Below are 11,463 nucleotides of genomic sequence, written 5' to 3'. Positions count from 1 at the left end.
AGAAGCATTTCAAGGTACTGGAGTGGCCTAGCCAGTCTCCAGATCTCAACCCCATAGAAAATCTTTGGAGGGAGTTGAAAGTCCGTGTTGCCCAGCGACAGCCCCAAAACATCACTGCTCTAGAGGAGATCTGCATGGAGGAATGGGCCAAAATACCAGCAACAGTGTGAAAACCTTGTGAAGACTTACAGAAAACGTTTGACCTCTGTCATTGCCAACAAAGGGTATATAACAAAGTATTGAGATGAACTTTTGTTATTGACCACATTTTTCCACCATAATTTGCAAATAAATTCTTTAAAAATCAGACAATGTGATTTTCTGGATTTTTTTTTCTCATTTTGTCTCTCATAGTTGAGGTATACCTAGGTTGAAAATTACAGGCCTCTCTCATCTTTTTAAGTGGGAGAACTTGCACAATTGGTGGCTGACTAAATACTTTTTTGCCCCACTGTATATCCATCTGTAATTTCAGAGCACTTATGTGTATCATTCTGTTTTTCAGGTCACCTAATGACCAACTGGTTTACAGTACCCTTCATTGTTCTTTCTCAGACAATAAGTTGGCTTTGAATTAGCTTCAAATAAGATTTTCTATTGTGCCTCGTTCTGTATTTCCTATCATTTTGCTATACTTATATATTTCTGCTCAATGGTGGGACATACTCATTTTTTTTCATCAGGTATTGTGACCAACATATACATTTGATGGTTTACAGAACATTCATCACTGTAGGAAAGAAAACGGACCATATGTAGAACATAGTATAATGATGATTCATTTAAATTGTACGTTGTATACATGTGCTCATCAACCTATACAAATCTCATTCATAACTTCACATCCAACCTTGGAAACAAATGTAAGAAAAAAATAACATAACATAAAAAATACAGACACAAAACAGCGATGTTTGATCTGCCCCTCCCATACTGGCTGTTTGAAGTGTTTTCTTTTCAGATATATTGTTCCCAGTATAAATCCACAGGAATATGAACTGATATGACAAAGTTGACTTTCAGTTGATGCCTTCACAGGCCATGAAGAAACCACCAATGCCTTGTAGCACTGGAGGTGCTTTCATTCCCTCTTACATGTGAAAGTCAGGAAGTGCTCTCTTCTTTAGCACTTCGATCAGAAAAAAACATTTTACTCTATGTTCACAGACCAGGATCCACAGGTTGGTAAGGGAGGAAAGAAAATGTCTTCTTTTCCATTTGTCTTTTTTTTTGTTCAAAATTAATAAATTCCTCGTCTGGGTTATATCATTTTCATGTTAAACTTGCGAGGAGCATCCGCTGTGCTGCTGCTCATGCCCGCGTCCGATTTCCGTGGCACATACTCGATCTCGATGTTGTGCTTCGTGGCGCCTTTACCTCTACTCCATAGGAAGAGCAGCACCAGGCAAAACAAGACGACACCGAGAAAAGAGATGAAGCCCATTGTAGTGGCAATGATCAACGTCTTAATATCAAAGGGGAAAGGGGCATTGGCTCGTGTACCATTACCACTTTCAGCCGGCTGGTTGGAGATGAAGGCTAAAGTCTTGTTGGACCTTTGTGGCCAGTCAGGCGAGTAGCTATGGATGTGAAGGTGAGCAGGGGAGGTGTCATTTCCGCCGGCGTTGCTAGCTATACATGCATATGTACCATTGTCCTGGGTCTGGGCATATCGAACCTCCAGGGTACCATCTGGCAACACGGAAAGCCTTCCAATTGTCTTGGAGGTGATGAACTTCTTTTGCGGAGATAGCCACATTATCACTGGAGAAGGATCTCCCTCTGCTTGGCAAGCGAAATGAACAATGGCTCCCTCGTCAACATATTTCTGCTGAGCTTTGCGATCCCTAATCCTAGACTTGCGACACGTGAAGTAGTTTGGCTGCAGGACATCTGGAAAGTCTTTGAATTCTTTGCCTTGGACAAACTCAGGGGAGGCACAGGTAGGCTGCTGCCTGTTGAAGTTCAGTCTCCAGCGTCGTCGGAAAACCCATAACAGTCTGCAGTCACAGGCCAGGGGGTTATCATACAAGGCAAGGGTTTCGAGGTTGCCGACTGAATGGAAAGCAGACTCCTCTAAAGTAGTTAGAGTGTTTCCAGAAACATTTAGGATCTTCAGGTAGTTTAGACCACGGAAAGAGTAGGGCTCAATCATTGCCAGTCTGCCTCCAACCAGGTGAAATTCCTGCAGACGCAGAAGGTCATGAAGCTTATTCCCCTCAATGGTATGGATAGGGTTATAGGAGAGATTAAGAAAGCGCAAATAGACCAAGTGCCGCAGGGCAACATAAGGAATTGTTGTCAGGTTGGCATTTGCAATGGTCAGGGAGGTGAGATTTAATCCATACAAGCAATTTGGAGTCATCGTATCCAGATAAGGCCAATTGGCTATTTCCAACACTTTCAGCCGGTAGAGCCGTTTGAAGGAATAATCCCGTATCACATTGATATTGAGGAGACGCAGCCTGAGCGTGATCAAATTGTGAAGGTGTGTAAAAGCATCTGTCGGTACGGAGGACAGGTTGCACTTCTCAAGACTCAGATGTTCAAGGCTACTAAGCCCGTGAAAAGCTCGGTGGGAGATGAAAACAAGGTCATTATCACCCACCTCTAAGGACCGCAGGTTGTACAAATCCTGGAACATGTAGTCCAACAGGATGACAATCTTGTTCTCACTTATGTCCAGCTGTGTGAGATTGCTCAGGCCTGTGAATACCCCGAGCTGTATCAGCTTGAGCTTGTTGCTACGCAGCCCTAATGTCCGCAGACCGTAAAGGTTATTGAATGCTCCAGGTTCAATGGTGGAGATCGTGTTTTCACTGAGCTCCAGGTTTTCGAGGTTGGGAAACATGGCAAACTCGTCTGGGTTGATGGTTCTGATGCGGTTCTTGCTCAGGTCCAGCAGTTTTGTTTCTGCAGGAATGCCCTCTGGAACTGTCATGAGCTTTTTGCGGTGGCACATCACAGAGCGCTCTTGAACATTGCACTCACAGCGGGATGGACAGCCTGTAGTGGAGCCAGACAGCACGGCGCCAAGCATCAGTATCAGAATGGGCTGCCAGAAAGCCACCAGGTAGCTGTGCCCAGTCGCTTCCCTGGCCGCCATCTTATCGGTTACCTGGGGAGACACAAAGAAGAGGAAAATCATTTAGTTTGAAAATAAAATGTACCAGCTTTGACACCAATAATAAACTGCCTAGCATTTCAGTGCAGATCTGGAACATTAAGTACATCAGCTCAAAGAGGAATACAGGAACATGTACAATGAGATTGTATGCCATGGTTTGAGCTATAGAGTGAAATAAAAATATGCAGTGCGAACTTGTACTAAAATACTTTCCTTCGACATTGTTTACATTTTCCGTTGGACGGTTAGTTCAACATACAAATGCTTAAAAATGCTATTCTGGTGTGACATAGTTCCTAACAGAACAGAGAGTATGAATCCCACTGCAATATTCATGCCACAGACTCTAGATGAATAGAGGTGGGCGGTTACGAGGAATAAGGTATGTGCTTGCATAATTGAGAGTGCTGACGGTTTTGAATTTTGCATCGTTCACTTTTCTACACAGAGCTTCAAAAGGTATTTCAAATGCAAGCAGCTGCTGTGAATGTACTGCTTTCTGTGACACCTATTGTGATACCTTAGGAAGTATTGATTCTACCAAGAAAATCAAATGCCCAATACATCCTAGTAATCTACATACATCTCATCCGCGCTCTAATTGTGTCCCCTGTATTCTAAACACCATTTCCAGCCCACACCTTACAGATGATCAATCAGTCAATTGTATCACCCTGATATGAAGTGAAGGGGCAGAGCTTCAAGTGGAATTAACAGCATTGTTCATGCTGTGTAATAGGCGCATACGTTGAGCACATCTGTGGTTTGATCTGGGTCCATCACGTATTTTTATGTTTCAATCCCTTACTCTTTTCATCCTACGTCTAGCCTGCATTCACTGTTTAAAGTGGACCTATCATGCCATATTTGAATAATATAGTGTAGGACCATACCTATATAAGGCATATTTATACTTTTTATTTTTCAAAATACCAAACAGATCATGCATTTTAGCCATTTCTCATTTCGCTCAATTTAACACTGTCTTTGCATGGGCTGATTCTGTGAGAACAGCACCATCTACAGGCCTGGCATATGTACTACAGCGTCTCCAGCGCTTTCGAACGGCAATGTCTGTGGCTGTGTCCTCCTGATTGGTGGAGTTGGCCCAATAGCCGTAGCGCCACTTCTGTGACGTCATAGAAGTGTTCAAATCTGGATCAGTCTGTATCAGATCCGTTGCAGCCCCTTTTTAAGAGATTTGGGTATGGAGGAAAAGAGAGAGGGTTGTGTTTTCTGACACTTGGTGGGTTCCTTGGAACACCGGGGACACATATTCATGTATAAAAGACGTACAAAAGTGCATTTTGCATGATAGGTCCCCTTTAAGTTTTAAAAAGAAGCAGTAGGGGGGTGGAGCAGCAGTAACAGGAGGATGCAATCAAAGATGGATGGTGGCAAGTGTGATGTATGTGCTGTGGCTGACACTTGACTCATGCAATCCTTTACGATAAAATATAGACCTTACACCACCAGGGAATTGGATACAGAGAGATAAATACGGGGTTTAAGAAGAAAACAAAAAAAACATTTAACTCCAATTATATCATTAAGCATGCTTTCACATATTCCACTTATTAACAATTGATGTTATCATTTCATAATTTCCAGTTATATGCAAAAAACTAAAATGGCATCCTCAACATTAAAGGGTGAATTAATGATAGTGTCACTAATGCTATGATTGTAGATGGATGTTTTAATTCAATGTTTAACCATCAATTAAAATATGTAATTTTCAACATTCAAGTACATGTTATGGAACTGTAATTAACTCACAGTGAAGTGTGAGAAAAGAAACCCCCTCCCCGACAGGAATCAAATCCTTCATATCTAGTTCACACTCATCAAGACATGTCTCTGGGGGACTTCTGTCTGTGTGTGAAGGCTGTTGTCACCATACAAAGACTTTCGCCAGCATTATGCAGTTTCATCTCTCTCTGTAAATTGCCACATGATCACATGGTGCGTTTTTGCTGATCCACATAAGGTTTGTGACGGATAGTGCACATGTTTTTGCTTCAACAGATTTCAAGGACCATGTTATATTTGACGGAGTATGACTGTGTGGAGCAAAGGGGGCAAAACACCTGATATTACAATTACATTACGGTCAACAGTTAATGGGGTGACATGTTAGTACCATTGTGGTCACATCTAATAACTTTTTCCAACTAAACCGACGTGCAACTGGACATCAGACTCATAAAAAAGGGTTTATGGGTTAGATTTATTTCACACAATTGTATTTTATTACTTCAGAGGTCAAAGTCCAGATAGGGAATTTGATGAAACCATCTTTAATCAAGTGAAACCGGGAGATTTCAAAACAGGCAGAGATGATTGTTCACCCCTCACCAGAGCCTGCTGTGCTCCTTCCTGCCTCGAGCCATCCTGAATCTTTCTTATTCCTTAACCCCCATTGATCAAGTCAGCTCTGAGTGCCGTTAGATGGAGTGGAGCGGGGCCGTGTATGGCATGCTAAGACACCTAAGAAGAAGGAGTGTCCTTATTGCAAGCTCAATTCCATCAGTCTCCCTGTATCATGTGGCTATCGCATATTGAATATCAGTCGATGAGATACTATTATGTCCAACTCTATTACCACTGATACTGAAACCCAATAAAGAAAATGGTCAAATCATAATCCCCTGTTGGTAAAGCTCCATGACTTCAAGTTCAGCAGGTTATAGACCCAAGTGAGAGCTCGTAATGAGTCTTCTTACTCCTCTACACAGTTTTAAATTACCCACAAAATAACACGACACAAAATAACACTGAACTTGATTACTCCATTATGATCCATCAGATTATTTTTCCAAGAGCCATGAGAGAGAGAGATGTTGAGTTTCTACAGTCATTCCTTTTTTTTTTGTTTCATGACGGCAACTTTATTGCACATGGCTTCAGCAGCAAATAAGTACAGACAGGGACACATTAGGATGAAGAATGGCATCCACTGTTAAACATTTGCCGCTCTGTGTTGTTAATGATCTGGTGTTATCATTCCCTCGCAGGCATGTACTCTGAATACAGTGTTTCATTCCAATCAGCACTCAAGTGAGCTCCAAGAGAATTACATTAATTGAGGTAAAGTGAGAGGGGGAGTGCTTCTCAAAGAAAAGCATGTGGCCGAGTAGAAGTAAGACATCATTGATGAATAAATAAGGACCCTATGGTGCAAGACCAGTAATAACAATATCAATGAATAGTGAGATGAATGCCTTTATGATAGAATCCATAGGGACCCTAAAGATGTTGAACCATATCAGGAAATGAACGGTTCCCTATGTTCCTATTATAACATAGTGGCGTACAAGTAGCCATCAGTGGATCTATCATAATAATACAGACAATCTTAATACGGTGCTTAAGATATTGTTTCTTTATATACCCAAGCCACTCAAACAACCATATTTTTTAATAAAGATAACAATATTTTTCACTCAATGTATTTACATTACATGTTACTTGTTAGACGCTTTTATCCAAAGCAACTTACATACTCAATACTGTGGGCAATCCCCACTGGAGCAATTTGGGGTGAAGTGTCTCAGGGACACAACGACATGCTGACTGCAGAGGGGTTTGAACCCTGATCCGAACACCAACGCGCTAGTCCACTGCGCCACACACCTTGTATTTGTAAGGTGTATTTACACTTTGTTGATTGGACAGGTTGTGTGCACCCACTTGCAGTGAGTTGTTTTAATTAATCTAGCATTTAATGTGAAATAACTCATAGATCTAGTGCCATGCATCTGAAAGAGGCTGTTTTTCATTAGGTTCTCCACAATAAGCACAATCAAACAACAAGTAGGGAGGGTATTGTTACAAGTAAAGTGTTGCTAAAAGCTTTAGTTTACCTGTCACGCAGCATCACTCCTGAGCCAAGGTAAATACCTGTAAGCTTTTGATATCCTTAAGATGATGCTGACGTTATCTGTTACACATAGTGTTAAAAGCCTTTAATTCCTATTCCTCTGCAAACTGCTGAGTCAGCTGGCAGTTTTATCCTTAAAGGATGGACCAAGCTGCAGAATTGTATCTACTGTACTATTTGAATGGCTGTGACAAATCATGTACAGAGCAAGACATAATCTACTTCCTAGGAAATTAAAAACATTGTTCGTAGACAGAGAGGGTGGGTATCATTTGAGAGGAAATCTACATTTGAAACAACTCAAGGTCAGAACAACTCTGAGAAGTATGAGTAGAACAATCTGTGGGGTGACTTTATGGAATGGTTTGGAGCAGGAGTTAGAACAAAGCAAAAGCATCATTCAGTTTAAAAGGATGGACAGAAACACTTTTTTGAAAAACTATGAGAATGAAGAGAAGTGATTGAAGATGAGAGATTATTGTAAATGTATGTATAAATGTAAAGATGTGAGTAGGAATAACTTGCAGAAATTATTTAAAGGATAATCATTGATTAGCAGTAAGTAAGGGGTGGGAATTAAAAAGCATTTGCTTCCTCCTGCTCCCTTTCGGACACATGATTTATTATTATTATTATGAATATTTTTGTTGAATATATAAATAATATTATGAATATTGATAAATACTGTATTCTAACAAGTTGGTATTCTGTTTTTCACATTTATTATTTTGTATTTGTTTTTTAAATCTGTTCGAAATAAAGATGGAAATGAAAAAAATGAAATGAAATAGTAATAATTTAATAGTAATTTATAATAAATAAATGTCACTGCTACATAAATGGTTATTTGTTCAATTATTTGCAGCAAGCAGCAGTTTAGAGTTATAACACAGAACATGTATAGTGAGTGACGGCCACTCTGCGTTAAATCCATCTTAACCAGGAGAGTGTGACCTTTAGCTCCCAAAGAAAGATCACTTTAACACTGCTATAATGTCACCTAGCTGAATTTCTCTAGGAAGGTTACCCTTGTGTCATTGAGAAGCTTAGCTGCCTGGTAGGCGTGTTGGCTGCTACTAGGCCTGTGAAATGGCAGGGTTTAAATGTAAGCCGACGCCCGACAGATGGACAGCAAAGCCCTAATCCGGGCGAAGAAGCTGGTCGGAATAACAAGGTGCAGAACTCTTACAGCGGCCAGCTGTTGTCCTGATGAAACTCGGCCATGAAACCTGTGGACATCTGAACCTGAAGCTCACCTCAATGTTTCTTTGCAGGTGCTCTGTCTAAATCCATCACAGATATTTAAAGTTACTAGGTAAGCAGCTTATTTGCAAGTGCCCATAAGTGAGAGAGTTTCTAATACTTAGTCTTTCTGGACTCATTGATATACAAAGGCTGGATAAACTGTTGGCAGCAATTCTACTTTTCCTTGTCTCAGCTGTACTAAATTCTACATATATTGTTTGATTAAAGATTGGAATACATAAATCAAATGGTGATACTACGATTACATTTTTTTTTTGTTTTAGCCTTAACACATAGCATGCCTAAAGCCATATGTGATCTTGACCCTTTGCTTAAAACGTATTGAGTGGTGTGGGTGTTAGCGTAAGTGATCAATTACATGTATTTGTGTTGTAGTTGTTGTGGTCACAGGTTCAAATGTTTTGATGTATTTTCATAATGATTAAAGCACTGGACATACATCTTCAATTCCTCTCCAGAGGATATCATTACTTCCAGAGATTCAAAAAATAAAACATTGTCTACTGATTATGGCAACGGGTGACAATGTGTGCAGAGTTCAGTATTATTGTGGTTGTTAAAACTCATTTTCGTTGCTCCCAAGTTGATTCATGCTCCTTATTGGGGCTATTTTTTTATATATGTGGTTTGGTGTTATGTGTCCGTATGTGCTGTTATGTCATGATTCAACTCATAAGCCACGCCTCCCCAGCTCAGTTCAGAGGTTCAATACATGTCACTTGTTAGACGCTTTCATCCAAAGCGACATACATACTCAATACTGTGGGCAATCCCCACAGGAGCAATTTGGGGTGAAGGGTCTTGCCCAGGGACACAACGACATGCTGACTGGAGTGGGGGTTTGAACTTGTGACCCCCCGATCCGAACACCAAGGCTCTATCCACTGCGCCACACGCCTCCTTCATCGTACATGTTTGGTTCTTCAGGAGATGTGTTTTCAAAGAGGAACATCTCCCAGACTGTCAGGCTTTTATAAAGTAGATGCTGAATTTTGACAAGACTCTACACACACACACACACACACACACACACACACACACACACACACACACACACACACACACACACACACACACACACACACACACACACACACACACACACACACACACACACACACACACACACACACCTTTCACAACATCCAAGAAAACAAAAAAGGGAAAAAACCTGCCAATAGATGTGTTTGGAGGAAGAAGGGTAAAATCAAAGACAAATTTGATAGACATGCAAGTTCTGACATTATAATGATGTTTGTGTTTTGACAAATAACACGTTCACATATTGTATCACAATCTCACGACATGACCTTTAAAAATAAAATAAAACGACATCTCTGAATGAATCAAAGAGGAGAATATTGTTCACTATGTTTATATTAAATATATTTTTTTTTATCTTACAATTATATTGTTAAAAGAATAATGTTAAGCTGTTTTACATACACCCAAACTCAGCCGTCCCTAAGAAATACTGATTCACATTTTCGGTATAACAATATCAGCGACAAAGGGATGAAAGCATGTCAACTATATCAAAATAAGAATTTCTACAGATTTATCTCTTAGCATTTTAAAAGCGACCCATTCATAACCTTATAACATTTATTTAAAGTGCCTTTCAAAGTGCAACAATATTTGATGTGATTCATATTGAGTTGAACCTTTACTGTGCATTTGAGTTTTTTTTAAACCTGTCAAGCTGCATAAACATCTAAAGTGAAGTTGGATCTTCCTCAGCCAAGAAGTATTCATCAAATGCTAATGCTTTATCTGTTGACAAATATGATAAGATGGAGCATGTTTATGGTAAACAAGTTGCTGATTCTAAAGCATTCAACATCATTTTATTTCTCTCTACTATCACTTTTGCCCAAGTGCTGCTTGAAGTGTTGTTGATTTGAAATGAACAAGGCAGATAATATGGAAGCTAGCAGATCTGTGAGCCTCACAGCAATGATTTGAGCTAAAACATGCTATCATCAGAATGCTAACAAACAGCCATGCTAAATGTTGATGTTTAGAAGCCTAGCATATTCCCGTGTTAGTTTAGCCTGCTTAAAGATGCTACAGTAATAAGCCCTAACGCAAGGTAGACCTGAGGCTGAAATATGTGTTTTGCCTAGTAGGTCGTAAACCAAAGTATTAGACATTATTGATAACATAGCCTGACATACATGCCAACCTTTCCAAATCCAAAAGAGGTAGGTTTGCGCGTGGCAAATGTGCACGCCCAAATTAGGTAATCAGAAGAAATGGAACCCCAGTAAAACATGTATAAACCATGTATTTAACATATATTGCATCATTTTATGCATTTTTCAGAAAAAGTGGTAGTTTGGTAAACAGTGACATCAACGACATGTCTGGTCTGTAAAATGCCCGAAAAGTAAAAGAATGGGAGATAAATATCCCAAAGTCTCCACATTTTATTATATTTGTAATGTGTTTCTGGTCCTCTTTCAGTTGAGACAGTGTAGATGAAGGATGTGTCAGGATGTAGAACTCTTGTGTGAACATTGGATAAAGCCAGGTTCATATTCTAGTTTCATGTTGTTGACATATTAGAGTCAAAGGTTTGCACAGAGCGAAATATCTTTGTGTTGCGCGATATATCAGAAAATACTGCATTAAAAAAGTCATTTCCTGCATTTTTAAGTGCGGATTCTTTTTTGGACGAATGCTCCGGGCCAGTGGGTTTATGCAATGGTTGGAGCCAGTGATGTAATACAAGTCCACGGGGCGGCTCGGAGGGCCAGTGGCAATCACCATTAATTGCTCATATCCTCTGCGGTAATTCACTAAGCAGCCCCACCCGTCCCCCTTCCCCGCCCCGTCGACCAATTTACTAGGCGGTATTTACTTGGCCGGTACCACGGTGGGCCCCCGCGGCCGATACGCGAAGTGGGCGCGGTCGCGAGAGTCGCCCGTCGGGCTGATTTGTAGTCCCAGTGACGGCCTCCTGGCCCTCTCTCGTCTGGCGAGAGTGCAGCAAGTGCAGGGGCACGAAGCCAACTGTTGCTATCTTAATCTTCATCCGCCAAAAACATAATTTGCAGCCAATCAGCGGGTATCAGCGAATCTGATGTCAAGCAGGACGGCCTAAACCCAGCGCCCCCGCGTGGGCAGTCCTGTGAGTTTGTTTGGAAGCTCGTATTCCCAAGAGACCCAAAACAGGGAACGCTGT

The 11,463-nt window shown here is 40.7% G+C and overlaps 1 protein-coding gene across 1 annotated transcript in view; it reads right to left on the bottom strand.

Annotated features, from left to right (window-relative positions):
• Positions 1-392: 392 nt before the first annotated feature.
• The window catches only part of LOC104962114 (leucine-rich repeat and immunoglobulin-like domain-containing nogo receptor-interacting protein 1), a 27,063-nt gene continuing 15,992 nt past the window's right edge, over positions 393-11,463 (bottom strand). Inside the window, exon 2 of the mRNA XM_010790512.1 lies at positions 393-3,118. Coding sequence (XP_010788814.1) covers positions 1,262-3,106 — 1,845 coding nt within the window. The 5' untranslated portion in view covers positions 3,107-3,118 and the 3' untranslated portion in view covers positions 393-1,261. The remainder of the gene's footprint in view (positions 3,119-11,463) is intronic.

Source organism: Notothenia coriiceps, unplaced genomic scaffold (genome assembly GCF_000735185.1).
Source record: "Notothenia coriiceps isolate Sejong01 unplaced genomic scaffold, NC01 NC01_scaffold00034377, whole genome shotgun sequence".
Lineage (NCBI taxonomy): Eukaryota > Metazoa > Chordata > Actinopteri > Perciformes > Nototheniidae > Notothenia > Notothenia coriiceps.
The sequence above is the reverse complement of the archived record's forward strand: the minus strand, read 5'-3'. Positions and strand labels throughout refer to the sequence as shown.